At 52.4% G+C, this 27252-nt stretch overlaps 2 protein-coding genes across 3 annotated transcripts in view; one reads left to right on the top strand and one right to left on the bottom strand.

Moving 5' to 3' along the window:
* Positions 1 to 27252, bottom strand: part of LOC308677033 (nicotinamide riboside kinase 2-like) — an 828951-nt gene that overhangs the window by 308375 nt on the left and 493324 nt on the right. The gene's annotated exons all lie outside the window — the stretch shown is intronic.
* Positions 846 to 27252, top strand: part of MLLT1 (MLLT1 super elongation complex subunit) — a 40696-nt gene continuing 14289 nt past the window's right edge. The window contains exons 1-10 of one of the 2 annotated variants that reach the window (XM_081333029.1): positions 846 to 1094; positions 4985 to 5165; positions 6551 to 6633; positions 7390 to 7533; positions 11776 to 11901; positions 17834 to 18412; positions 22304 to 22391; positions 23845 to 23956; positions 24187 to 24286; positions 26463 to 26534. In XM_081333029.1, coding sequence (XP_081189155.1) covers positions 1083 to 1094; positions 4985 to 5165; positions 6551 to 6633; positions 7390 to 7533; positions 11776 to 11901; positions 17834 to 18412; positions 22304 to 22391; positions 23845 to 23956; positions 24187 to 24286; positions 26463 to 26534 — 1497 coding nt within the window. In that variant the 5' untranslated portion in view covers positions 846 to 1082. Of the gene's footprint in view, positions 1095 to 4984; positions 5166 to 6550; positions 6634 to 7389; positions 7534 to 11775; positions 11902 to 17833; positions 18503 to 22303; positions 22392 to 23844; positions 23957 to 24186; positions 24287 to 26462; positions 26535 to 27252 lie in introns of both variants that reach the window. The other variant, XM_081333028.1, reaches the window with a different exon arrangement.

Here is a 27252-nt window from a genome sequence, read left to right as displayed (position 1 = left end):
ATACCTTAGTATACAGAGTCCTCGACTTGCAACTGTTCATTTACTGACTTCAAAGTTACAACGGCATGGAAAGAGCGACTTACAACTGTTTTTCACACATACGACCGTTGCCGCACCCCTCTGGTCATGTGATCCAGATTCAGATGCTTGGCCACCGACTCCTATTTACGACAGTTGCCGTGTCTCCCCGGGGTTAGGCGATCTCCTTCTGGCAAGCAAAGTCAATGGGGGAAGCCAGACTCATTTAATGGCCACATCACTAACTTTAACAGCTGAAGGGATTCGCTTAACAACGGTGGGTGGAAAGGTGCTAAAAAGGGGCAAAGTTTGCTTAATGTCTGAATTTCGGGCTCCGTTGCGGTTGCAACTGGAGGACTTACCTGCACTCCCTATCTTCCACCCAACAACCCCCCTGCGAGGTGGTCTGGGCTGATGTTTAGCACAGCCCACCCCCCCAAGATGCCCCCTCCTGGTTCCTCAGTCAAAACCCCCACCCCAAAGTCCTGCCCTCCAGGGGGCGGGGGGGTCTTCGCTCCACCTTCCGCCCATCCGGTCGGGGCAGCAAGTCCCGCGCATATCCGCCGGCAGCGGCTCCTCCACGAGGACTAGCCGCCCTCCTCCCCTGGCTGGCTCTGCCAGCGCTCCGCCGTCTCCCGGGCAACGCGCCCCCTCGGCTCCCATTGGCCCGCGGGCGGCCGCCGCTATTCCCGCCCTCTGCGCGCCGCTCCTATTGGCGGGACGGAGAGGCGCCGAAGCGCGCGCCGCCATTGGTCGGGACGGCTGCTCGTCCCCGAGGGGAGCGCGGGGGGGAGGGGTTCCGGTTCCGGTGTGTAGGAGGCGGCGGCGGCGGCGGCAGGAGCAGCAGCAGCAGCAGCGCTGGCGGCCAAGCGAGGCTCGGAGGGGGCCGGGCCCAGCGCGGCGCGGACACGCCAGGCCGACTCCCGCCCGGCGCCGAGCCATGAGGAGGCGGCGGCGGGAGCAGGAGCAGGAGCAGCAGCCGCCTCACCCCGAGCCCTGAAGGGCGCCGAGCCAGGCCGAGCCCCGTAGGCCCCATCCCGCCAGGCAGGCGGCCCGTCCCCGCCATGGACAACCAGGTGAGGAGGAGGAGAAGAAGGCGGCGCCTCGGCCCTCCCTTGGGCCCCCCCTCCCAGAAAAGGGGCGGGGCCAGCCTTCACAGGGCGCCGGGCGGCCACGCCCACACCCTTGGAGGGGGGCGGGGTTTGGCGGCGGCAGAGCGGCTGGCCACGCCCACCAGGCCCTCACGTCAGCCCCGCCCATCCGAAGGAGGTCTGCGGGTGGGAGGGGGCGGGGTGAGATTTCTGGGGTGCCGTCCCCATTGAATTTCCCGCGGGGGGGGGAGGAGCGGGGAGGATGTGAAGATGGACAGCCAGGGGGGAGGAGCCTGCCCGTCTGAAGGGGCGTGGCTTCCTCAGGCCAGGGGGGGGAGGAGGGTGGGGGCGCCAGGGGCTTTCGCTCCCTCCCTCCCTCCCTAAATGGGCTCCCTCTTGCTGCTGGCCGCTCGCCCCCCCCCTCCCCGTCCTTTGCATTGGGGGACTGCCCCCCCCTCCACCCCACCCCTTCTGCACGCATCTGCGGGCAGCCCTGAGGGGGCAGTGCCACTCCTGGGGGGGACGCTTGCAGCGCGTGCGCGAGAGGGGCTTCGTCCGAAGCGGAAGGCAAGGCTTCCTTACCTGATGCGCCAGGCCCGCTGGAGACTTCGGAGAACGTGCGGAGAAGAGCAGCTAAGAGGAGCAAAGGCCCGGAGACGAAAACGCACCAAGAGCGGCTGCGGGACTTGGGAACGGCCCGTCGAGAGAAAAGAAGGACCGGGGGGGGACAGGGTAGCAGCCTTCCAGAATTTGAGGGGCTGCCCCAAAGAAGAGGGAGTCAAGCTATTCTCCAAAGCGCCCGAAGGCAGGAGAAGAAGCAACGGAGGGAAACCCGCCAAGGAGAGAAGCAACCTGGAACTAAGGAGAAGTTTCCTTCACGGTGGGAAGAATGAACCAGTGGAACGGCTCGCCACCAGAAATCGTGGCCGCTCCGTCACTGGAGGTTTTCAAGAAGAGGCTGGACAAGCCGCTTGTTTGAAATTGTATAGGGTCTCCTGCTTCAGCAGGGGGGTTGAGCTAGATGACCTCCAGGCTGCTTTCCGACTCTTTTATTCTCATGGAGTGAAGGACGACACAGGTGGTCCTTGACTTACGTCCACAATTGAGCCCGACATTTCTGTTGCTAAGTGGAACATTTGTGAAGTGAGCTTTGCCCCGTTTTACAACTTCGCTTGACACAGTTGTTACGTGAATCTCTGCAGCCGATAAGCTAGTAACACGGCTGTTGAGCAAAGCTGCTTTCCCCCATTGACTTGGCTTGTCAGAAGGTGGCAGAGTGGGGGGGGGTACGGCGACGTTATAAATACACGCCAATTGCCAAGCGTTTGAATTTTGGTCACGTGATCCTGGGGTGGTTGCGGAGGTCGTAACTATGAGAAACGGTCATAAGTCACGTTTTTCAGTGCCGTTGTGACTTTGAATGGTCACTAAACGAGCTGTTGTGAGTTGAGCTCAGTGACCACGCTGTTGTGAGTTGCGTCAGGACCACGCTGACTTACTACCGCAGTTGCCATCCTGAGGTGAGTCCCGTGCGGTTGCAGCCTCCCACACTCACACGGTTATAATAATAATAATAGAGTTGGAAGGGCCCTTGGAGGTCATCTAGTCCAACCCCCTGCTCAGGCAGGAAACCCTACACCATTCTCTCTTCTTCTTAAAAACGTCCAGTGTCGGAGCATTCGCAGCTTCTGGAGGCAGGTAGTTCCACTGGTTAATTGTTCTCACCGCCAGGTTGTCCTTTGCCATCTCCTGCCGGCTTCCCCGTGGACTCTGGCGTGTTGGAAGTCAGCCGTGGAAGTCGCCAACGGTGGTTGCGGGACATTGCGGCTTTGCAATTGCCAGCTGGCTGCCAAGCGCATGAATTGCTATCACGTGACCCTGGGGCAACGCTACAGTGCCCGCAGCTACCAGCTGCGTTTTCTCGTGCAGAGCTGTACCTTAAAACGGTCACTCAACAAGCTTAGCAAGATGGGGAGCAGACGATTCTCATAGACGTAAACTATACATGACTGCAGTTTCTGCCCGTCTGGCAAGCTGCAAACCATGGCTTATGAGCAGCAGTGAGCTTACCTATCGTAACAAATTAGCGCATTGCAGACGAACCTAACCCAAGTCTAGCCGAGTTGGTAATTGGGAGAGGTGAATGTAGGAGGGAAGCTGTTGAGTTACCTACCGATTGGATTTGTGCTCTTCCTTTCAACTTTTATAACCGCTCGCGGCCTCTGACTGGCAAAACCAGGGGAAAGGTTGCATCGATCTTCGAACGCTGAGCATCTCTGGATCTATAAGGTGGATGTTTGTAAGAGCTGAAACATCTCAGCCCAACTCTTTGGTCGGAAATCCAACATTAGAGCGCCGGGTGTCGATGAGGGAGCCAAAAAAACCAGACAGGTGGATATAAAACAGACCCTGGCCTTCAGACGTGCAGTCACAGGGGCTAACTTCTTCTTTAAAAAAAACAACAACCATAACCATCAGTTGTACAACTGTTCTAGTAACTCCCCCTGCTAGATGCTTGGACTGCCTGTTAATTGAGCCACTATCTTCCTCCTCCTGGCAGCCGAGTGTTGGTTCAATGGCAGTTTGTCCTCTTATGAACTCCAGCCACTGGTGTTCACCCCGGTCGCAGGCCCTATTCAGAAACCCGGGATTATTCCTGAACAGACGAGCAACTCCCCAAACCCCCATAGTCACGTTTTTTGTGACTCTATGCTTTTTTTTTCCTTTTTGAAAAGAAGGACCGGCGGGGGGGGGGGCACATGATAGCATTGTTCCAATATCTCAGGGGCTGCCACAGAGAAGGGGTGTGTGTGGGGGGGGGTCAACCTGTTCTCCAAACCCCCCGGGGGCAGGAGAAGAAGCAACGGATGGAAACTGATCAAGGAGAGAAGCAAGAGAATTTCCTGGCCGTGAGAAAAATCAACCAGTGGGACGGCTTGCCGCCAGAGGTTGTGGGTGCTCCGTCAAGAAGAGACAGGACAACCATTTGTCCAAAATGGTACAGGATCTCCTGCTTGTGGAGAGGGCTGGATTGGAAGACCTCCAAGGTCCCTTCTAACGCAGTTATTCTGTTATTCCGTCATCTATTTTCTCAGGCCCTTGGTGAATTTTTTCCCCAGTCAAGAACAGGTTCAGCTGCTGGGGCCTAAAAATCTTCAAAGGGCCCTCGTGGTGCTGTCTGCTCCATTCCCTCCGTTCCTGCGGGCTCATGATAATGTACCCCCAAAATGTCAGAAAAGGTTAATAACTGAAGGGGCAGAATAAGCCACTCACCTTTCCTTTTTCAGCTGCTGTGCTGGGCCCTTTTACCTTCCCCCTAAGTGCTAGAACAGCTAAGACAATTCAGGGCTCACCTTTGCCTCCAAACGTGTGTGTGTGTGTGAGAGAGAGTTTGTGTGTGTGTGTGTGTGTGTGTGTGTGATTGTAAACATCACCCTATATGTGGTGAGTCCTAGCCCACAGTTGAAAGAGGGCAGCGCACAGACGTTGACCCACAATCTGGATGGAACAGTTTTGCCTTGAGCTGATCTGCAGTTTGTGTGTGAGAAATTAAACGTGCGGCACGCTTTTACGTTTCCAATCGTCGTGAGCCCACCTGAGGAGAACCTAGATCCTGAGGTTTTTCCAAATTAATATCCTCTTAGCAGCCGCTGAGTTAGCAGCCGGTTCTAAACTAAGGGATCGACTCATTCCTTCTGCGGTTCTCTTTCCTGAATTTTCGACAATTGGCGTAACTTTTTCTTCTAAGCAGTGACCGTTGCATTTCACCAGCTAGATCTTCTTGACGGACAGCCTGTTTCTTCCTTCCTCCTCCTCCTCCTCTTCCTTTGCCCCTCCGCTCCCCTTGCACACATCATCCCCTCCTGCCTTCCTAGTGTACAGTCCAGGTGAAGTTGGAGCTTGGACACCGTGCCCAGCTGCGCAAGAAGCCCACCACCGAGGGCTTCACCCACGACTGGATGGTCTTTGTACGCGGCCCGGAGCAGTTTGAGATTCAGCACTTTGTGGAGAGGGTGGTCTTCCGCCTCCATCAGAGCTTCCCAAAACCCAAACGTGGTGAGTGGGCGTGCGTGCGCGTGCAAAGTCTGCGGAGAAGCCGGCAAGATGTTGCAGGTCCCAGGTATCTGAAAAGTGCTTTTTCAAAAGGCAACCGGACTGGGTTTTTCCCCCCTCTTGAAGAAGAAGTAGGTAAGAGGAAGGAGGAGGAGAGGAGGAAGAAGGAGAAGCAGAAGGAGAGAAAATTGTTTTGCTGCTCATTCAATAAGCTTCCTCAGTCGTGACTGGATGGTGGGGAATAGCAAGGATAGATTCTTGCAAGTTGGGAAGGGCAAGAGAGAGGCAGCTCAGGTCGTAGAGGGTGCGTGAGGGTAGGAGACGGGTGCACAAGAGGCCTGGCTGTGAGGGTTGTGGGTCAGGAAAGGGACTTGCCAGAGGCAGGAGGCAGGCTGGAGCCAGGCTCCGAGGAAAGTGCACCAAGTGGTGAGCGAGAGGCCTGGTTCGGAGACACTACCGAGGGGCGTGCAAGAGGTGTGGGTCAGGGAAGGTTGAGGAGGTGTGCGAGGGGTACAGGTTAGGGAGGATGTGCAACTGTGTGCGAGTGGCCCGTGTGACACAACCACCGAGGGACCGGGGGGAGAGTGGACGAGTAGGAGAGACCTACTCAGCAACTTGTGACCTTCCCTGCCGGCTTCCCCATTGACTTTCTGGGGAAGCCAGCAGGCGAGGCTGCAAGTGGCGGTCCCAGGTCATTGCGGCCGGTCAGAACTACAAAGCGGGGGACAAGCACCCGGCTCGCACTCAGGTGACCCCCCAGGCCCCCTTCATTCAGCCCCTCGTGACCTCACTTAGTGGCTGAACGTAGGTTGAGGACTAAGCTATTCCTGCGCAATTGGAACAGCTTCCAGGAGAAGTCGGCTCGGATGGGGAGTAGCTTTCAACTGCCTGGGGTAGGGGGAGGTTAGGAAAAGTGGGGTGCAGCTTCTGTTCCCCCTTAACTTTTATCGTGGGGGGGTCGATGTCAGGTCCCTCCGGGCCGTCACCGCCGTGAGCGTTAAACCTCCTCCCGGGCATTCCTTTGACGGTGTTGAACACGGGGCCTTGTTAAGCAAGCCGTTTGCTCGGGGAGTTTTAAGTGAATCCCTTAGCAACATGGCGATCAAGTGAATCTGGCTTCTCCGTGGACTTTCCCAGTCGGAAGGTCGTGCGAAAGGGGATCACGCTGACCCCCGGGACACTGCAACGGTCAGTGTCCAAGCGCCCGGGTTTTGACCCCGTGATTGTGGGGATGTTGAAGCTGTCTGCAGGTGGTATTATGGGTAGGAGAGTGTCTCGCCGTGGGTCACCCTGTGATCCATTCTCGTCCCTGCCGCTTGCCTGCTTTACAGAAGTTGAAGCTGCTTGGGGAGGCTTGCTAATGCCCCTTTTTCCCCTCCCCCTCACAGTTTGCAAAGAGCCCCCTTACAAAGTGGAGGAGTCCGGCTACGCGGGCTTCATTATGCCCATTGAGGTCTACTTCAAAAACAAGGTATCGTTTGTTTTACTCTCCGCTGCTGCTCCTCCCTCCCCGCCTTTCCTTTCCTTCTGCAGCATTTTCACCTTCCCGTTTGTTGTTGTTTTTTTTTGGGGGGGGGAGCCCTTCTAAGAAAAATCCGAGTCAGCGAAGAGAAAAAAAAAAGACAGCAATGAGTAGGTGTGTTTAGGCACCCCAGCTCTGATCTACACCCCGTAGCAGATAATTCTGGACGGGGATAATAGGATCTTTTGTTCTTCCTCGCCCAAAATTCATTACCTTGCCTCTGGGAAAATCGTCCAGCTTCTTAACATCGACACTCAATCTCCAAAATGCTTTGGGCAAACTAGTTTTTTTTTAATTAAAAAAAAAAGCTGTGCCGTTTTAGAGACCGTTTCCGCCACCCAACCGTGGCATGGTGACCGCGAAAGTGGTAGCAGGTCTGGTCCTGTAGAAATCAGCCTGAGCCCAACTGCACAGGATTTTGCCGTATTCACGCCAAGATTTCTGTTTATACCGGGGAACGATCCTATCCTGTACTTCGACCCTGCTTTCACAGGGCTGCCTCCTCCTCCTCCACCACCACAGAAGGATTTGCCAACGGTGTTGTTGAGTTTGGAGAGAATTTCCCTGTTAAAACGCTCAGTTCTTCTCATTTGGCTGCTTTGAGTCCTCCCGAGCACGGAGACGACACACCTGGCTGCCAAATGGCAGAACGGGGGACCGGCGCAATCATGCCAATCTTTTCGAGATTTATTTCTCTCCTTTTAGGAGGAGCCGAAGAAAGTCTGCTTTACCTATGACCTTTTCCTAAACCTGGAAGGAAACCCCCCAGTTAACCATTTGCGGTGCGAGAAGCTGACGTTTAACAACCCCACCAAGGAATTCCGTCACAAGCTCATCAAAGCCGGAGGGGTGAGTAATTAAGGAACGCAGCTTAGGTAGGAGAACGAAAATGGTTTGGTGGCTTTTTGTTTTCCCCCCCCCCTGTCTGTCAAGTTTTCCATCTTCAAAAGAGGTGTCTTTTGTCTGGGCACGGGACCTCAGAGATATGCTTGACACCGGCGTTTTCCTACAGGAGGTTAAACGATTGCTTCTCCGGGCAGCTGTTGGAAATGACGGACATTTAAAACTTTTAAGTGGGGCACCTATTTTGTAACCTGCCGCGTTTACGGCATTTGATTTGCTTGATTTTTATTTTTTTACTTTTCTTAAAAGTTCGCACGCGGTACTGGGTTAAAGTTGATAAATCAGGAAATCAAAAGGTCTACTCAGAATCTAATGGAAAAGAAAATTATTACGATGGGCTGCCCTTTGCTTTTATATTGATTGTTTCTGATTGAAGACTTTAACACTGGAAAAAGTTTGTGTGTGGGGAAAAAACAGAGTTCCCTTTGTTCTTTGGAACAGTACTAGAGTTGGGACTCATACAACAACAACAACAATAATACCAGAGTTGGAAGGGACCCTGGAGGTCATCTAGTCCAACCCCCTGCTCGGGCGGGAAACCCTATCCCATTCCAGACAAATGGCTGTCCAGTCTCTTCTTAAAAACTTCCAGTGTTGGAGCGTTCACCGCTTCGGGAGGCAGGTTGTCCTCGACTTACTATCACAATTGAGCCCAAAATTTCTGTTGCTAAACGAGACAGTTGCCAAATGACTTGTGCTGCATTTTACAACCTTTTCTAGCCACGGTTGTTAAATGAATCACTGCAGTTGCCAGTACTAACGTGGTTGTTAAGTGAATCCGGCTTCCCCCTTGCTTGTCAGAGGGTCGCAAAAGGGGCATAACGTGGTCCCCGGGACACCGTGCGACCGTCATAAATACGAGTCAGTTGCCAAGCGTCCGAATTTTGATCTCGTGACCCCGGGGATGCTACAGTGGTCGTTAAGTGTGAAAAAGGGTCAGAGGTCACTTTTTTCAGTGCCATGGTAACTTTGAACGGTCAGTAAATGAACTGCTGAAATTCGAGGACTAGCTGTACTGTGAAATGGACGAGCAGCGGAGTAAGATTGAACCCTCTAAACCAGACATGTCAAACACAAGGCCCGGGGGCTGTATCCGGCCCGCAAAGTGGTTTCATGCGGCCCGCGAAGCCATCCTGGAAACAGTGAGGGAACGGCCCCCTCTGCCTTGGCCCTGGCCCAGAGACCCTCCTTCTGCCAGAGACCCTCAGATCTGTCCCCCTCCTGCCCAGGCCCCCATAGGCACCCTTGATGCCAACGATGTAGAGCTGGCCACACCCACCCAGTAGGCCATATGCACTAGCCACGCCTACCCAGTAGGCCACGCCCACCCTGGCCACACCCACCCGGCCCCCTGAGGGCAACCGCAATGCTGATGCGGCCCTCCATGAAATTGAGTTTGACACCCCTGCTCTAAACGCTGAGACAGAATATTTTGCTCAGGGTTGAAATGAGGGGGTCCTTTGGTGCTTGTTTTCTTCCAGATGGTTCATGACCCAGCTAGGTAACATCATCAGCGCTGTCGCTCCCTTCAGCACTGAAGATGTTGCTTAGCCGAGTAACGAAACATCGGCAAGCAAACAGCCCAAGTTCAGAATGCACAGCAAGTATAACTCCCGTAGCTCACTGATGGCGCCTTGGACAGTGCAGTGGAATGTAGTCTGGATTCCCTGGAGGGAGGGGCTGCTTCTCTGAGGGCAAAGAGGCAGCGGAGCTTGCGGTGCCCAGTAGGCAGGAAGAGGGCCAGAATGGACCCTCCCTGGCAGTTCACCAAGTTGTCTTCTTCCCGTGCCTAGATCAGACTTTAAACGCCCAGAAAACCATCATCATCATCAAAGCCCTACATGGCATGGGTCCGGATTACCTACGGGAGCACCTACTGCCAGCGTCAACACCCCTCCGCCCTGTGCGCTCCCACAGAGAGGGCCTCCTCAGGGTGCCACCGGTCAGAGAATGCCGGCTGGTGGCCCCCAGGGGGAGAGCATTCTCGGTGGATGCGCCAATCCTTTGGAACTGCTTGCCAGCCGAAATCCGGATGGCCCCCGACCTTCGCACCTTCCGGCATGACTTAAAAACCTATCTATTCCAGCAAGCCGGCCTGGCCTGATAGATTTGGGGTTTTATTTGTTTTATTATTGCTTTATTGTATACTTACTTTGCTCTGAGTCCTCCGGGAGAAGGGCGGTATATAAAACAAACAAATAAATAAATAAATAAATAAATAAATAAATAAATAAATAAAATAAATAAATAAAATAAATAAAAATAAAATAAATAAATAAAATAAATAAAAATAAAAATAAAAATAAAAATAAATAAAAATAAAAAATAAATAAATGATGTTGGAAGGGACCTTGGAGGTCCCTGCTGAGGCAGGAAACCCTATACCATTTCAGACAAATGGTTCTCCAATCTTTTCTTAAAAACTTCCAGTGTTGGAGCCATTCACCGCTTCTGGAGGCAGGTAGTTCCACTGGTTAATTGTCCTCACTGTCAGGAAGTTTCTCCTTAGTTCCAGGTTGCTTCTCTCCTTGGTTAGTTTCCATCCGTTGCTTCTTTTTCCTGCCTTCGGGTGCTTTGGAGAATAGCTTGACTGCCTCTTCTTTGGAGCAGCCCCTGAGATATCGGAACTTTGCTATCATGTCACCCCTGGTCTTCATTAAACTAGACAGGCCCAATTCCAGCAACCGTTCCTTATACGTTTAGCCTCTAGTCCCCTAATCCAGGGCTTTTCAACCTTTTCACCCACTGTACCACTTTTAGGATATGGCAACGTCCAAGAACCACCAGTCAACTAGCAAGCTGTCAAAAACTTGATGACCAAAAAAGAAAAAAAGTGATGAAGTACAGGTAGTCCTCGACTTACAACAGTTCACTTAGTAACTATTCGAAGTTACAAGGGCACTGAAAAAAGTGCCCCCCCCAAGCCACATCCGCGCAAGACGCCTGCCTGCCCACCTGGCGGCGCTCTTCCCACTGTGCGAGGTTTTCATTGTTGTGAGCGTTGGGGTGGAATGGGGGGTGTTTGGTTTTTATTCCCCCCCCCCCCCGCTGGTGGTTGCAGCAGGTTTTGGTCACTTCACATGACCCTGGGACACTGTGACCGTCATAAATATGAATCAAGTTGCCAAGCATCGGAATATAAATCACAAGACCCTGGAGATGCTGCAACATTCCAGCTGATCGGTGCTTCTTCTGGGCTCAGAAGCGCCAGGATTAGTGCCGACCTCCAGCTGGATCCTGGCTCTGATCCTGGTGCTTCCGCTGAGCCCCGACAGCCCTGCAGCTCCAGCCGTCTCTCGCTCGGGCTTGTGCGGTGCTGCCACTGGTTCAGCTCATTCCCCTCCCCTGCTTCCACTTTCCTAGGATGTCCGGGTACCGCCTGCCAGGTGCCGATGTACCACAGGTGGTACCCGTGCCACTGGTTGATCTTTGTTGCTCTTCTCTGCACTCTTTCCAGAGTCTCAACATCTTTTTTACATGGTGGTGACCAAAACCGGATGCCGTATTCCAGGTGTGGCCTTACCAAGGCCTTGAAAAGTGGTATCAACTCTTCACGTGACCTCGATTCCCTCCCTCTGTTCATGCAGCCTAGCACTGTGTTGGCTTTTTTAGCAGCTGCTGCACACACAGCATATCTGTGGTTATGCAGATCATTACTTTGGTCTGGCAAGATTCTGCCTGTAGGCGAACAACAAAAAAGGAACTACTCAGAAGTAACTCCGTGTATCATATTTGGCTGGCTGGGGGATTCTGGGAGTCTAGACCAGGGGTAGGCAACTTTGGCTCTTTTATGACTCTTGGACTTCAACTCCCTGAATTCCTGAGCCAGCATAGGGAACTATGGCCCCCTCATGACTCGTGGACTTCAACTCCCAGAATTCCTGAGCCAGCATAGGGAACTATGGCCCCCTCGTGACTCGTGGACTTCAACTCCCAGAATTCCTGAGCCAGCATAGGGAACTATGGCGCCCTCGTGACTCGTGGACTTCAACTCCCAGAATTCCTGAGCTGGCATGGCTCAGCTTGGAAACCTCTCCCTTTTCCCTCAGCGTGGCTGGCTCAGGAATTCTGGGAGTTGAAGTCCAAGAGTCATAAAAGAGCCGAGGTTGCCTGCCCCTGGCCTAGACACTCTCGCCTGGTGAGAAGCAGAGTTTCCCAGGTTGATAACCGTTTGGTCTCTCTTCCCAGGTGATGGTCATGCCGGAAGGTGCAGAAGCCGTCTCCAGGCCGAGTCCCGACTACCCCATGCTCCCTACCATCCCCCTCTCGGCCTTCTCCGATCCTAAGAAGTCCAAACCGTCTCATGGATCAAAGGTGAGTCACTTGGGGACGCGGGCGGTCCTCGACTTAACGACCACAACGCAGCCCAACGTTTCCGTCGCCGAGCGAGACACTCCTCAAGCCGGTTTTGCCCCCCACTTTGCGGCTTTTCTTGCCATCATTCAGTTATAGTAACATGGTTAAGTGAATCTGACTTTGCCACCACCACCACCCCCCCCTTGACTTGGCTGGTCAGAAGGTCACCAAACGGGACAACGGGACCCCGCCCCCTCTACCGGCACACCACGGCTGTCGTAAGTAAGCCCGTTTCCAAGCGCGTCTGGATTTTTGATCACATGACACTGGGGGGGGAATGCTGCAACGGTCGTCATAAGTCAAGTCGTTTTTTTTTCTCTCCCCGCCCTCCCACCCCCGGCCCAATCCCCTTGTAATTTTGAACAGTCACTGAATGGACTGTTGTAAGTCAAGTTCTGGAAGTAGAATGGGTTTTTCAGTTGAGTTTTTTTAAAAAAATCATAAGATCTAGAAACTTGATTCTAGGCGTTCTCATTCCATATTGGGGGGACCTTAAAAGAAAAACCCTAGAATTGGGCATACAGACAGCCTGTAGAGTTTGATCATTCTGCTCCCCGTCCCCCGTCCCCCCCAGTATATTCCATTCCACCATTTGAAGTCCATTTCATGGAGGTGGCTAAACTGGGCTCACAGCAAGGATGTGAAGGGGTGGGGGGGCAAAGACTACAGGCAGTCGTCCCAAAGGTGCTTTTTTTAGGAGGCAGCTGGACTTTCTTGTATAACAATAATAATAATAATAATAATAATAATAATAATAATAATAATAATAATAATAATAATAATAATGATGAAAAATAGTTTTCTTTGAAGACATTTCGCTTCTTATCCAAGAAGCTTCTTCAGCTCTGACTGGATGGTGGGCAAGGGAAGGATTTATTTATTTATTTATTATTTATTTATTATACTTTTATACCGCCCTTCTCCCGAAGGACTCAGGGCGGTGTACAGGGCAATAAATATAAAAACAGAATACAAAAGTTAAAAAACGATTAAATATAATGCCCAAGTTTAAAACAGTAATTAAAAACATATTAAAACCCCAACCCTAACCCATCAAACCAGGTCAGATTGCTCAAATAAATACATTTTTAGATCCCGCCGGAAGGAGCGAAGGTCGGGGGCCATCCGGAGCTCAACCGGCAAGCGGTTCCACAGGTCTGGCGCACCCACAGAGAACGCCCTCCCCCTGGGGGCCACCAGTCGACATTCCCTGATCGGAGGCACCCTGAGGAGGCCCTCTCTGTGGGAGCGCACTGGACGGAGGGAAGTTGATGCCGACCGCAGGTGTTGCTGTAGGTCAGAGGTCTTCAAACTCGGCCCTTTTATGACTCATGGACTTCAACTCCCAGAATTCCTCAGCCAGCATGCCTGGCTGAGAAATTCTGGGAGTTGAAGTCCATGAGTCATAAAAGGGCCGAGTTTGAAGACCTCTGCCGTAGGTAATCCGGACCCATGCCATGTAGGGCTTTGTAGGTCATTACCAGCACCTTGAATCTCACCCGGAGGGCATCCGGCAGCCAATGCAGCTTGCGGAGCAAAGGTGTAACATGGGAGTATCGGGAGACTCCCAGCACAACTTGCGCGGCTGCATTCTGCACCAGTTGGAGCCTCCCAGTGGTCTTCAAGGGCAGCCCCATGTAGAGAGCATTACAGTAGTCTAGACGAGAGGTCACGAGCGCATGAGTGACTGTACGCAAGGCATCCCGGTCCAGATAGGGCCGCAACTGGTGCACCAGGCTCCTCGCAGACAGCTGATCATTTGCCTTCTTTTGGAGAACCGTTGAGGCCACTTAGACGTTTATCTGTGTCCTCAGTGGTGCTTTTTCAACTGGACTTCCTTGTTTTTCCTTTGAAGACGTTTCGCTTCCCATCCCAGAAGCTTCTTCAGCTTCTGAATGGCGGGGAAGGGAAGGATTTATACTCCTTGCAGTCATTTGCATTCTTTCTGAGGGTTGTTGAGGCCACCTGGAGGATTTCCCTGTGTCCTCAGGCTCACCTGAGCGGTGCAAAGGGGTGTGGAGCCTTCTGCCCTGGGTCCCTTCACTGTTGAAGACGGGCGCAGGACATTGGGGACGAGTCCGTGTTGTCTGAATCTCAAACTGGAGCACAAACGGTTCCTGGAGTCTGCCATGTTTTCTGGGAATCCGCTCACACTCCCGCACGCTCCGAAGGGCGCGCATCCCAAAGTGCGCAGCTGAACGTCTGCTAGTGACTGAAGACCGTTTTTCACACGACCGTTGCAGCATCCCATTCCCCCCCCCCCTGTGGTCACAGGGTCAAAATTCAGATACTTGGCAACTGGCTTACAGTGATGATGATTGCAGTGTTGTGTGCGTGTGTGACGCGATCCTCTTTTGCAACCTTCTGCCAAGCAGAGTCCATGGGGAAAGCCGAATTCATTTAACCCTCGTGTTGCTAAGTTAAGAACGGCGGTGATTCGCTTAAAAATTGTGGCAGGAAAAGTCTTAAACTTGGGCAAAACTCATGTCTCGCTTAGCCATGGAAATTTTGGGCTCCGTTGTGGTCGTAAGTCGAGAACCACCTGTACGGATCTTCGTTATTTAGGCTGGGGGGAAAAAACCCCAGGATACGTCCCCCTTTATAAATGCCAGAAGCTTATCGTGACTTCTGAATTATTATTATTTTTTGCAGTGGTTTCCTTCTATACCTTTTGCCTTGAAAGTTCTTCCTAAAATACGTTTCCCCCCTTCTTCTCCAAAACTCCCACCCTTATTTTTTTAAAAAAATAATAATAATAATTATGATGAAAATAATGGAAAGGAAAAATTAAAAATATTAACAGAGGCGCAGATACTACACGTATAGATGATGTTTTTCCGGAAAGAAAGCGCATTGGAAATTACAGTCCTAAAACACCACAAAATCTTGGGATGGTTAATTCTCGGAACAGCTTTCTGATTGACGCTAGGCAATTGGATAATATCCCAAAGACAAAAGAAAATTGCTTTTATGGGGAACGAAAGAGATCGCTTCCCGTGGGAAATAGAAAATAGGAGAAAAACCACACCGCTTGTTTTCTTGGAATTAAAAAAAATCCTGACGTGGAAAACAGATCTGAGTTTTTTTTCTCTCTTGTTCCAAAGTGCAGAATGAAATAGCTGGCCCCAATTTCTTAATAGTCGGAGTTGTTCAGCAAATGCCGGCATCTCTTTCTTTCCAAAGGTAGTCCTTGACTTACAGTCATTCGTTTAGTGACCTAAGTCGCAATGTAAAATGCGACTTAGAACCATTTTTCACACTTAGCTTCGCAACATCCCCAGGGCTCACGTGATGAGAATTCAGACGCTTGGCAACTGACTCGTGTTTACGACGGTCGCAGTGTCCCGGGATCACGCAATCCCCTTTCGCGTGAGCAAAGCTACTGGGGAAGCCGCATTCGCTTACCAGCCACCTTACTTAACATCTGTGGCAAGAAAAGGGCGTAAAATGGGACAAACCTCACTTAACCCCACTGTCTGTCTTAGCCACAGAAATTTCGGGCACAGTTGTGGGTGTAAGTCCAGGACAACCTGTAGGGCAGGCTCCCGTGTGAGACAATTCCAGGTGCATGCTATGTATCCCAGCGGTCTGATCTGGTGTTTCAGATGCTACTCCTAAAAACCAGGTAGGTGACGGCTTGGTCCTTCCGAAGACCCAACTCTCGTTCAGCCGACACTTGGACCAGGCAGTCTTTTGTGTTGTCCCCAAAGTTAACCGCTGTTGTTCTGATTTTGTGCCCTTGCAGGACTTGGGGGATGTCTGGTTTAACAAAGAGAAGGACTAGGGGAGACACGTTGGCAGTCTTCCAATACAAAAGGCTGCCCCAAAGAAGAGGGAGGGGGGGTGGTCATCCCATTCTCCAAAGCCCCTGAAGGCAGGACAAGAAGCAACAGATGGAAACTAATCATGGAGAGAAGCAACCTAGAACTAAGGAGAAACTTCCTGACTGTTAGAACAATTAATCGGTGGAACTCCTTGCCACCAGAAGCGGTGAATGCTCCATCTCCGGAGGTTTTTAAGAAGAGACTGGACAGCCCTTTGTCTGAAATGGTCTAGGGCAGGGGTGTCAAACTCAATTTCATTGAGGGCCGCATCAGCATTGTGGTTGCCCTCGGGGCTGGGTGGGCGTGGCCAGGGTGGGCGTGGCCTACTGGGTGGGCGTGGCTAGAGTGCGTACGGCCTACTGGGTGGGCGTGGACAGCTCTACATCATTGGCATCAAGGGTGCCTATGGGGGCCTGGGCAGGACTGGGACAGATCTGGGGGTCTCTGGCAGAAGGAGGGTCTCTGGGCCAAGGCAGCGGGGGCCGTTCCCTCACTGTTTCCAGGATGGTTTCACGGGCCGCATGAAGCCACCCAGGCCTTGTGTTTGACATGTCTGGTCTAGGGTCTCCTGCCTGAGCAGGGGGTCAGACTTGAAGACCTCCAAGGTCCCTTCCAGCCCTAGGATTCTATGATTCTGGAAGGGAGGAAGGGAGGGGATGGGAAAATGATAGGAAGGGAAAGGAAGGAAAAATAATAGGAAAGAAGGAAGGGAAAAAACTAATCCAAGGAAAGAAGCAACCTAGAACTAAGGATGAATTTCCTGACAGTCAGAACAATTATTCAGCGGAACTCCTTGCCTCCAGAATCTATGGGTGCGCCATCACTGGAGGTTATTAAGAAGAGGCCAGACAGCCATTTGTTTGAAATGATACAGGGTTTCAGTGCCTGAGCAGGAGGTTCTTAAAAATAACTTCCAGTGTTGGAGCCATTCACAGCTTCTGGAGGCAGGTTGTTCCACTGGTTAATTGTTCTCACTGTCAGGAGGTTTCTCTTAGTTCTAGGTTGCTTCTCTCCTTGACTAGTTTCCATCCGTTGCTTTTTGTCCTGCCTTCAGGGGCTTTGGAGAACAGCTTGACTCCCTCTTCTTTGGGGCAGCCCCTGAGATACTGGGAGGCTGCTATCCTGTCCCCCCTCGCCCTTCTCTTCATTAAGCTGGACAGACCCAATTCCAGCAACCGTTCCTTGTATGTTTTAGCCTCCAGTCCCCCGATCCTCTTTGTTGCTCTTCTCTGTACTCTTTCTAGAGTCTCAACATCTTTTTTACATGGTGGTGACCAAAACCGGATGCCGTATTCCAGGTGTGGCCTTACCAAGGCCTTGTAAAGTGGTATCAACTCTTCACGTGATCTCAATTACCTCCCTCTGTTGATGCAGCCTAGCACCGTGTTGGCTTTTTTAGCAGCTGCAGCACACACAGCACATCTGTGGTTATGCAGATCATTACTTTGGTCTGGCAAGATTCTGCCTGTAGGCGAACAGCAAAAAAGGAACTACTCAGGAGTAACTCCGTGTGTCGTATTTGGCTGGCTGTGGGATTCTGGGAGTCTAGACCAGGGGTAGGCAACCTTGGCTCTTTTATGACTCTTGGACTTCAACTCCCAGAATTCCTGTTCATGCAGCCTAGCACTGTGTTGGCTTTTTTTACCAGCTGCTGCACACAGCACATCTGTGGTTATGCAGATCATTACTTTGGTCTGGCAAGATTCTGCCTGTAGGCGAACAGCAAAAAAGGAACTACTCAGGAGTAACTCTGTGTGTCGTATTTCCCTCTCTCTGTTTATGCAGCCTAGCAGTGTGTTGGCTTTTTTGGCAGCTGCAGCACACGGCTGGCTCATATTGAAGTGATGGTCCACTAGGACTCCGAGATCCCTCTCATAGTTGCTACTATTGAGCATCGTACCACCTATGCTATACCTGTGCATTTGATTTTTCCTGCCTAAATGTAGAACCTGACCTTTTCCACCATTGGGTTGGACTAGATCGCCTCCAAGGTCCCTCCTAGCTCTTTGTTTATTCTGTGGTTGTTGTTTCTCTCCCCTCCCCCCCTCCCCCCCCCCGATGTCCAGGAGGTGAGCAAAGAGGGGGGCAAGCTCTCCAAGCCCCACAAAGTCACCCGCGAGCACCGGGAGAGGGCCAGGAAAGACTCGGAGAGCAAGAGCGCCTCTCGGGAGCTGGAGCGGGAAGCCGGGAAGGCCGCCAAGGAACCCTCCAAGAAGCACGCGGCCGAGAACAAAGGGCCGAAGGAGGAGAAGCCGGGGCCCAAGGCCGCCCTGAAGGAGGCCAAGCTGGCCCTGAAGGAGCACAAGCTGGAGAATGCCTCGCCCAAGGGGGGGGCACCCCCGCCCCCCGAGGGGAAGCCCACCGCCAAGCGGCCCTTGCCGGTGGAGTCGCCCAAGCCCGTGCCCAAGAAGCCCAAGAAGAACAGCACCAAGGGGGCCAAGACCCTCCCGGCCAACGCCCACCGGACCACCACCACCTCCTCCTCCTCCTCTTACGCAGAGAAGAAGCCGCCCAAGGAGAAGCCGCCCGGCGCCAAGGCCGAGAAGGCCAAGCCGGAGAGCGAGGCCAAGGCGGTCAAGAAGGCCCTGGAGCTGGCCGTGGCCGAGGAGTCCAACTCGGAGGACGAGGCCTCGCTCAAGTCAGAGGTGAGCGCCCGGGCCTGGCCTGGCCGCCCCACTCGGTCACCTAGCCAGGAGAGGAGCCCTGGCCGCTCGGCTTTGGCCAAGTGCCTACAGGTAACCCTCGGCTGACGGTCGCAATAGACCAGCAATTGTTTTTTTTTAAACTAGGTGATTGTCAGGTTTCCGACAACGTATGGGCTTTTCAAGTGACTCTGAGGCATGGTTGACCTTAAAAGTCCTTTATTAGCCTAATGCACTGGCAAAGGCTTGCTCGAAGGAAGCTGGAATCTGAAATCTCTGCCCCCTTGCACAATGTAATTAAACACAATTCTCCACCTTTCTAATTTTGTCATTAATCCTATTCTCCAGTTAATTGAAAGAATCAGCTTCCCTTCCGTTAGAAGAACCGCCAAAGCCTTATCTTCTTTAGAGAGACAAACGGCCTTGAAAGTGCAATCCTACTCTTCCCTCCTGCCAACTTTAAACTAAAGCAATAAAGTCGTAAAGCAATGCACAAGTTTAACATATGAAATAGCTACTTCTTCATCTCTTGTCAAGCAAGAACATTCGATGTTAGCAGCGTTGACAGTGACAAGTGTTGCAACCTTTCTTGCCACCGTGGTTAAGCGAGTCGCTGCCGTTGCTAAGTTAGTCATACGGTCGTTAAGCGAATCTGGCTTTCCCCCCCTTGGCTTGGCTTGTCAGAAGGTCACAAAATGTGGTCACGTCTCTCTCTCTCTCTCTCTCTCTCTCTCTCTCTCTCTCTCTCTCTCTCTCTCTCTCTCTCTCTCTCTCTCTCTCTCTCACACACACACACACACACACACACACACACAGACATACACACACGGGACACTGCAACCGTCATAAATACGAGTCAGTTGCCCACTGTTTGAATTTTTGATCCCGTGACCGTGGGGCGGGGGAATGCTGCAACGGTCGTAAGGGCGAAAAACAATCCTGAGTCACTTTTTTTTCCGGTGTCACTGTAACTCTGCGAACAGTCACTAAATGACAGGGGTTTTTTTCGCTTTTGCCCAGGTCCGCCTGGTGCGCCAGTTGCGGCCCTATCTGGACCGAGATGCCCTACGCACAGTCACTCATGCGCTCGTGACCTCCCGGCTAGACTACTGCAACGCTCTCTACATGGGGCTGCCCTTGAGGACCACTCGGAGGCTTCAGCTGGTGCAGAATGCGGCCGCGCGAGTTGTGATGGGAGTCTCCCGATACTCCCGTGTAACACCTCTTCTCCGCGAGCTGCATTGGCTCCCGGTTGCCCTTCGGGTGAGATTCAAGGTGCTGGTGATGACCTATAAAGCCCTAAATGGCATGGGTCCGGGATATCTGAGGGAACACCTGCTGCCGGCATCAAGTTCCCTTCGTCCTGTGCGCTCCCACAGGAGGGTCTTCTCAGGGTGCCGCCGGCAAAGGATTGCCGGCGGGCAACACCCAGGGGGAGGGCCTTCTCTGTGGGCGCGCCTGCCCTTTGGAACCAGTTACCCGTAGAGCTCAGGACTGCCCCAGATTTTCGTTCGTTCCGCCGGGACCTGAAGACCTGGCTCTTTGAGCTTTCCGGCCAGGACTGAGAATTTTTAATTTTTAACTTATTGTAATTGGGTTTTTTAATCAGAGTTATAGGGGTTTTAGATTTTTAATCAAGGATAATTTAATCTATTTTAATTGTTATTAACTTTTTGTATTGTAATGTTGTTTTAATTGCCTTGTGAACCGCCCTGGGTCCTAAGGGAGAAGGGCGGTATATAAGTTCAATAAATAATAATAATAATAATAATAATAATAATAATAATAATAATAATAATAATAATAATAATAATAAATGGGCTGTTGTAAGGGAAGGACTGCCGCCCGTACAGAAGTGGCGTCGGCTGAATCTGAGGTTTTCCCGTGCAAGCAGCAGAAAGGAAAAACACCTCTCCTCTTCTCCCCCCCCCAGCCATCCCCCAGTTATCTGCAGAAATGCAGGCCGTCCTTGACTTAACAACAGTTTCATTTAGCGACCGTTCCAAGTTGCGACGGCACTGAAAGAAGTGCCTTAGGACCCTTTTTACACGCTTGGCAACCGTTGGGGTGTCTCCCTGGTCGTGAGATCAACATTCAGATGCTGGGCAGCTGGTTCATATTGACGATGGTTGCAGTCTCCCGGGATAGTGTGATCCCAGTTTGCGACCCTCCGACCACGGGGCAGCCAGATCCACGTGGCGATCGTCTTCCTAACTTAATAACAACTTGCCGAACAACTGCAGCAAGACAGGTCGGAAAATGGGGGGGGCGGGGGTGGTGGAAAACCACTTAACAAATGTCTCAGCCACAGAAACGTTGGGCTCAATTGCGGTCGTAAGTCGAGAACTGCCTGTGTCACTATGCGGGTGCGGGTGTCTGGCTTAGGAAACAGGCGCTCGGTTCCCAGGATCCACCTGGGCTGGCTGAAGCTTCTGGCAAGGCTCAGCTGGGCGTCCATCTCTCCCCCCCTTTCCTCCTTGCAATTCGGGTCCTTCCCTCCTCCCCCCGTTGCTAGTGTCAGGCTGTCGCCTCTTGAAGCCTGGATGGGAGAGATGCAGCCGGAGGGACACTGCCGCTCACTCCCTGGGGGGGGGTGGGGGGGTCCTGGCTGTCCGGGGTGAGGCCTTCCATGCAGTGGGGAGCCTTGGTCTCTCCGTCCCTGGGAATTTCCCCTCCTGGCAGATTTAAGAGACTTTTGGAACGTGCCCGTCAGTTTCCCCCGGCCCTCCCTCTTGGAAAGCCCGTGTACACAGGGAGTCCTCGACTTAACCACCATCCCTTCGGCGACCAGTTCAGTTGCGACAGCCCTGAAGAAAGTGACTTACGACCGGTCCTCGTGCTTACGTCCATCTTAGCATTCTCCCCCCCCACACACACACAGCCATATGATCAAAATTAGATCGCTTGGCATGTATTGGTGGGGGCGTTCATGAGGTTGTGTGATCCCCGGCCAGCTTCCAACAAGACAGAGTCCACGGGAGAAGCCGGATTCCCTTAACGGCCACGTGGTTTGCTTAACCCCGCTTTGCTCAGCAACTGGGGCAAAAGGTCTTAGAATTGGGTTTAACCCAGTTAACCGCCGCCTTGGTTAACGACGGACATTCTGGCCCTGATTGTGATAAGATGAGGACTACCTGTAAGACACGTCTGAGTAGAGAAAATTCTGGAAACCAAAAAGGGGGGGGGAGGAGGAAGGATAGAATTGAATGGATGAGTGAGTGAATGAATGAATGAATGTCCCAAAGCTGCTTTTTTCAGGAGGCAACTGGACTTCCTTGTTTTTCTTTGAAGACGTTTCGTTTCTCATCCGAGAAGCTTCTTCAGCTCTGACTGGATGGTGGGGGAAAGGAAAGATTTATACTCCTTGCAGTCATCTGGTCATTAGTCCTCGCTCTGAGAGTCGTTGAGGCCACTTGGAGGCTTACCTGCCTCCTCGGGGTCACCTGAGTGATGCAAATGGGTGTGGAGCCATCTTGGAACTGCTGAAAGGACTGTGTTGTTCCAAGGAGGCTCCACACCCATTTGCACCGCTCAGGTGACCCCGAGGACACAGACAAACCTCCAAGTGGCCTCAACGACTCTCAGAAAGAAGGCAAACGACCAGCTGTCTGCAAGGAGTATAAATCCTTCCATTTCCCACCATTCAGAAGCTGAAGAAGCTTCTGGGATGAGAAGTGAAACGTCTTCGAAGAAAAACAAAAGTCCAGTTGCCTCCTGAAAAAACCAGCTTTGGGATAACTGTGACCTGTAGGACAGAGAATCTCCATAGACAGATAAGTGAGTGAATGAATGAATGAACGAATGAATGGATCAAGAAGGAAGTGAAGAGGCAGAGGCCTCCCTCTCTTATTGACATTCTTCTCTCTTCTTGTTCCTTTTCTGGGGGCGGCAAAGTCTGCCGTATCCAGTCCTTCCAACTCCAGCTCCAGTTCCGACTCCAGCTCCGATTCGGATTTTGAGCCGTCTCAGAACCACAGTCAAGGTGCGTGGCTGGGGTCACTTGCCCCTCCCCCCAAGACCTAGATTAAGCCTTAGTCCCGGGCAGCTGCTGACCGGACCAGCCTCCCCACAGCTCAGCCACAGAGGAATTATCCCCTCCTCTCTGAACAGAACAGAGGAATTATCCCCTCGTCTCTGAACAGAACAGAGGAGTTATCCCCTCCTCTCTGAACAGAACAGAGGAATTATCCCCTCCTCTCTGAACAGAACAGAGGAGTTATCCCCTCGTCTCTGAACAGAACAGAGGAATTATCCCCTCCTCTCTGAACAGAACAGAGGAATTATCCCCTCCTCTCTGAACAGAACAGAGGAATTATCCCCTCGTCTCTGAACAGAACAGAGGAGTTATCCCCTCCTCTCTGAACAGAAGAGAGGAATTATCCCCTCGTCTCTGAACAGAACAGAGGAATTATCCCCTCCTCTCTGAACAGAACAGAGGAGTTATCCCCTCCTCTCTGAACAGAGGAATTATCCCCTTGTCACCCCTGGACAGTTTTCAAGTTCCCTAGTGCATTTTTTTCTCATTGGAAAAGATAGGAAATAGATCAAATGTTTCCCTAATTTCCGCCTCCCCCCACCAAACCTTTGGAGGCTTAGCTCCTTTCATTTTGTGGTTAAGTTTTCCTCTTTTTTAAATAAATAAATTTACGCCCTGCTGAGAAATTGTGGACCTTGGCTAGCTGCAAAGCCAATTCCCGCTGGCCCTCTCACGGCACAGAGGGCTGTGCTCAGGTGTGGGAGGGTCTCCTGCCTCCCCCAAATCTGCAGGCTGCTTTTCAGATCTTAATTTTTCACCAGGCCGCACCTGCCCGATAAAAGATCCCTTTGAAAGCAGCAGCCCGGGAAGAATCAGATGAGAAAATGGAAACGGAATGGGTAGATTGAAGGCTGGATGGGGGGTTCCCATTTTGCCTGCAGAAATACCCGAGTGGTGCATCTGTCTCCAAGAAGCTTCTTCGGCTCTGACCGAATGGCGGGGAAGGGAAGCATTTATGCTCCTTGCAGACCGCTGGTCATTTGCATCCTTTTAGAGTCGTTGAGGCCACTTGGAGGTTCATCTGTGTCCTCAGGGTCGCCTGAGTGGGGCAAATGGGTGTGGAGCCGCCTTGGAACTGCTGAAAGGACTGTGTTGTTCCAAGGAGGCTCCATACACATTTGCACCACTCAGGTGAGCCTGAGGACACAGGTAAACCCTCCAGGTGGCCTCAACGACTCTCTGAAAGAAGGCAAATGACCAGTTTTTCTGCAAGGAGTATAAATGCTTCCCTTCCTCACCATGCAGTCAGAGCTGAAGAAGCTTCCTGGATGAGAAGCGAAACGTCTTCAAAACAACAACAAATAGGAAGTCCAGTTGCCTCGTGGGGGGAAAAAAAGCACCTTTGGGACTTCTCCAATCCCCCCCCCCTTTTTTTTAACGGCTGGGCTTCTGCTTCCAGGGCCGCTGCGTTCCATGGTGGAGGACCTGCAGTCGGAAGAATCGGACGATGACGACAGCTCTTCTGGAGAAGAGGTGGCGGTCAAGTCCACCCCCATCAGCAGAGAGGCCAGGTGAGAGCGGGAACGGCACCCGATCCCCCTTCCTCCTTTTGCGGGGGGTGCGTGTCTGTCTCCCAGCTCGCCTCTGGTCCTCTGCAAGCCTTGTATGATCTGGAAGTAGTTCCTGTGGCCTTTCTGAACCTCTGCCTGCCTTTCTCTCCTACTTGGGGGCGGGCGGGGTGGGGTGGGGCTCTCTCCCCACCCCAACTTCCCCCCTGATTCTCAACCCTCCCTTTCTTCAGACTCAGCCACAGCGACAGCGACACCGACAACAGTGGGGACTCCTGCCTGCCCAGCCGAGACACGCCGCCCAGGCAGAAAGTCCCCTCCACTAACAACAAGGTCAGCCTCCGCCCTCTGAACCAGCCTCAGCCCCTCTGCTGGAGCCACAGGGAGGGGGGTGGAGGAGGGCACCCCCCCCCCCTTTGCCCAGACAGGGGACCGGGGTTCGTCGGAACGTGGGGTGCATAAAAAGCAACCTGGATCAGAAAACCAAGGGCCTTCTGACTTCTTTCTGGGACTGAATCCATTTGGGAAAAGCGGGGAGCCCAAAGATTGGCGGGGGGGGTGTCTTCCCCAACTATAAACAGGATGGGTCAACTCGCTGCAGCCAACTCCCTGTGGCTGTTTGGTCGTGGCCCTCTCACCGGAGTCAACTCCCGTGGCCATCTTGCCGTGGCCTTATCCTTGTGCCCTTCTCCCTGCAGCCTACTCGCGTAGGCCATCTTGTTACGGGCAGCCCGGTGTGGCCCTCTCGCCGTGGCCATTTCGTTGTGTCCATCTCTCTGCAGCCAACCTGCCGTGGCCATCTCCCCCGTGGCCAACTCGCCCCGGCCACCTTACGGCCAACCCAGTGTGGCCAGTTTGCCCTGGCCAACTTGCCGCAGGATAGTTCCAGGCACGGGACAACTGTCTCCCGTTTCTTTGACGTCGTTTCCATGGGCCAAAATGGAAAGAGTGGCTGGCGGCATTGATTCCACTGGGTTGTCTCACGTGGATTGTCCCGGCTGTCCCGGTGCCAAGTTGCCCGCAACAAGTGGGCCGTGGCGAGTTGTGTCTTAGACCCGCCAGAAGCCCCCTAAAGGAGACAAGCTTAGCAGACCCCACTGAGGCTTCAGGGTAGGGGTGCCTGTGCCAGAACACGAAGGATCGGCCGCAGCAGAATCCGAGGGTTGGTTGGTCAGCATCTTGCGGGGGAAGGCTCTGCTTGGCCCTGCACCTGGGATGTTGCGATACAGGTTGTTCTTGACTTAACGACCACAATTTTGATCCCAGAATTTATGCTGCTAAGTCAGAAATTTGTCAACTGAGTTTCGCCCCCTTTTGCAACCTTTCTTGCCACCGTTGTTAAGTGAATCGCTGTGGTTGTTAAGTGAGTCTGGCTTTCCTTGGCTTGTCAGATGGTTGCAAAAGGGGATCACGTGACTCCGGGGACACTGCAACCCGTCATAAAAAGGAGTCAGTTGCCAGGTGTCTGAATTTTGAGGGATGCTGCAGCAAAGGTCACAAGTGTGGAAAAGGGTCGTAAGTCTATTTTTCCCCAGTGCCATTTTAACTTTGAATGGTCACTAAACGGTCGAAGGACTGCCTGCACAGCTTTTTCTGCAGAGGGAGCAATGGGAGGGGGGCGGGTGTCTTCATTCCTGACCAATTTTTTTAATCCCTGTCAAGGTAATGATTTAACAGCTAATCAGTTTATGTAGTGTAAAATGTAATGATGGGAATGACCAGCAGGGTCTGTGTCCCTTTAAGAGCCTTTGTATAAAAAGAAGGCTTCGCTGATGTGTTCTCTCTCTTCCATTTCATGCTGTAACTGCTGTGTGTTGGATTTTGCTGTATTAGCACCTGTATGTATATTGTTCCTGGTGTATGATATTGTAGGTAGTGTAAGATAAACCACCATTTAATACAGACCACCGTGTACTGTGTTTCCTCCTGGATTATCTCGTGCAATAAGACTGTGCGTGCTCTGACAATCCCCCATTGCCAGGAGAGCAGAACAGCAGGATGAGGCTGACTTTCAGGGCTAGGGAGGAGTACAGATAGTCCTCGAGTTACAGCCACTCGTTTAGTGACTGTTTGAAGTCACAGCAACGTTGAAAAAAGTGACTTTTGACTGGTTGTTACACTTACGACCGTTGCGGCCACCCCAGGGTCACACGATCAAAATTCAGATGCTTGGCAAATGACTCATACTTATGACGATCGCAGCATCCCTACCGGGGGGGAGGGGCAAGACACATGATCCCCTTTTGTGAGCAAATTCGTCGGGGGAGCCAGATCCGCTTAACGGCCGCACGGTTCACTTAACGACCTCAGCGATTCCCTTAAACTGCGACAAAGGAAGGAGGTAAAATGGGACCCCTGACACTCTTAACAAGCTTTTCTGGCTTAGCCGTGGAGATTCTGGGTTCCCGTTGCCGTCATAAGCCGAGGACTGCCGGTATTCTGCACAGGGGAGTTGGGAAACGAAAAGTTCCTGGCCTTTTCTGATTTTTTTCTGTCTACTCACTTTCAGGTATCCGGGAGGAAAAGCCCAGAGTCTTGCAATAAACCAGAGAAAATCTTGAAGAAAGGGACTTACGACAAGGTATCTCCGCCCGACGGGGGCTCTGGGAATATTTGGGTGTGTGTGTGTGTGTCAGAGACACAGGTGTGTGTGTGTGGGGGGGGGGGTCAAAACTCTGTCCTCCTACCAGCTTCTTCCTGGAGGCGGCCCTGAGGCAGCTGCCTGATGCCAATTGGCTGCTGACCCCGCCAGTCAGCCTCCCAGCAGGGTGGGTGGGCTCAACCCACGTGGGGTCTCCCCTTTCCGCCATGGGGCACACCGGCGACTTCGTGCCATGGGCGGGAAAACGGGGGGAAACCGGTCATCGTAAGCCCGAGAACTCACAGGTGGTCCTCGACTTAACGACCACAGTTGGGGCTTCCCTTGCTATGTCGTTAAAGTGAATCGTGCCCAACTTTTTTAGTCGCGCCTGCTCAGCACACTGCGTGGGCGTTAAGCGAATCGCAGGGTCACTAAGTGGATCCGACTCCTCCCGTATTGACTGTGCTTGGAATGATCATCTCTCTCTCTCTCTCTCTCTCTCTCTCTCTCTCTCTCTCTTTCTCTCTCTCTCTCTCTCTCTCTCTCTCTCTCATCTCTCTCTCTCTCTCTCTCTCTCTCTCTCTCTCTCTCTCTCTCTCTCTCTCTCTCTCACACACACACACACACACACACACTTCGCCACTGCAACCATGCTAAGTATGCGCTGGTTGCCGGTGCCCAAATTTTCATCAGGCGACCTCAGGGACTCTGCGGTGGC

Source organism: Vipera berus (genome assembly GCF_964194415.1).
Source record: "Vipera berus genome assembly, chromosome: 1".
Lineage (NCBI taxonomy): Eukaryota > Metazoa > Chordata > Lepidosauria > Squamata > Viperidae > Vipera > Vipera berus.
This window is presented reverse-complemented; position numbering and strand designations above follow the sequence as displayed.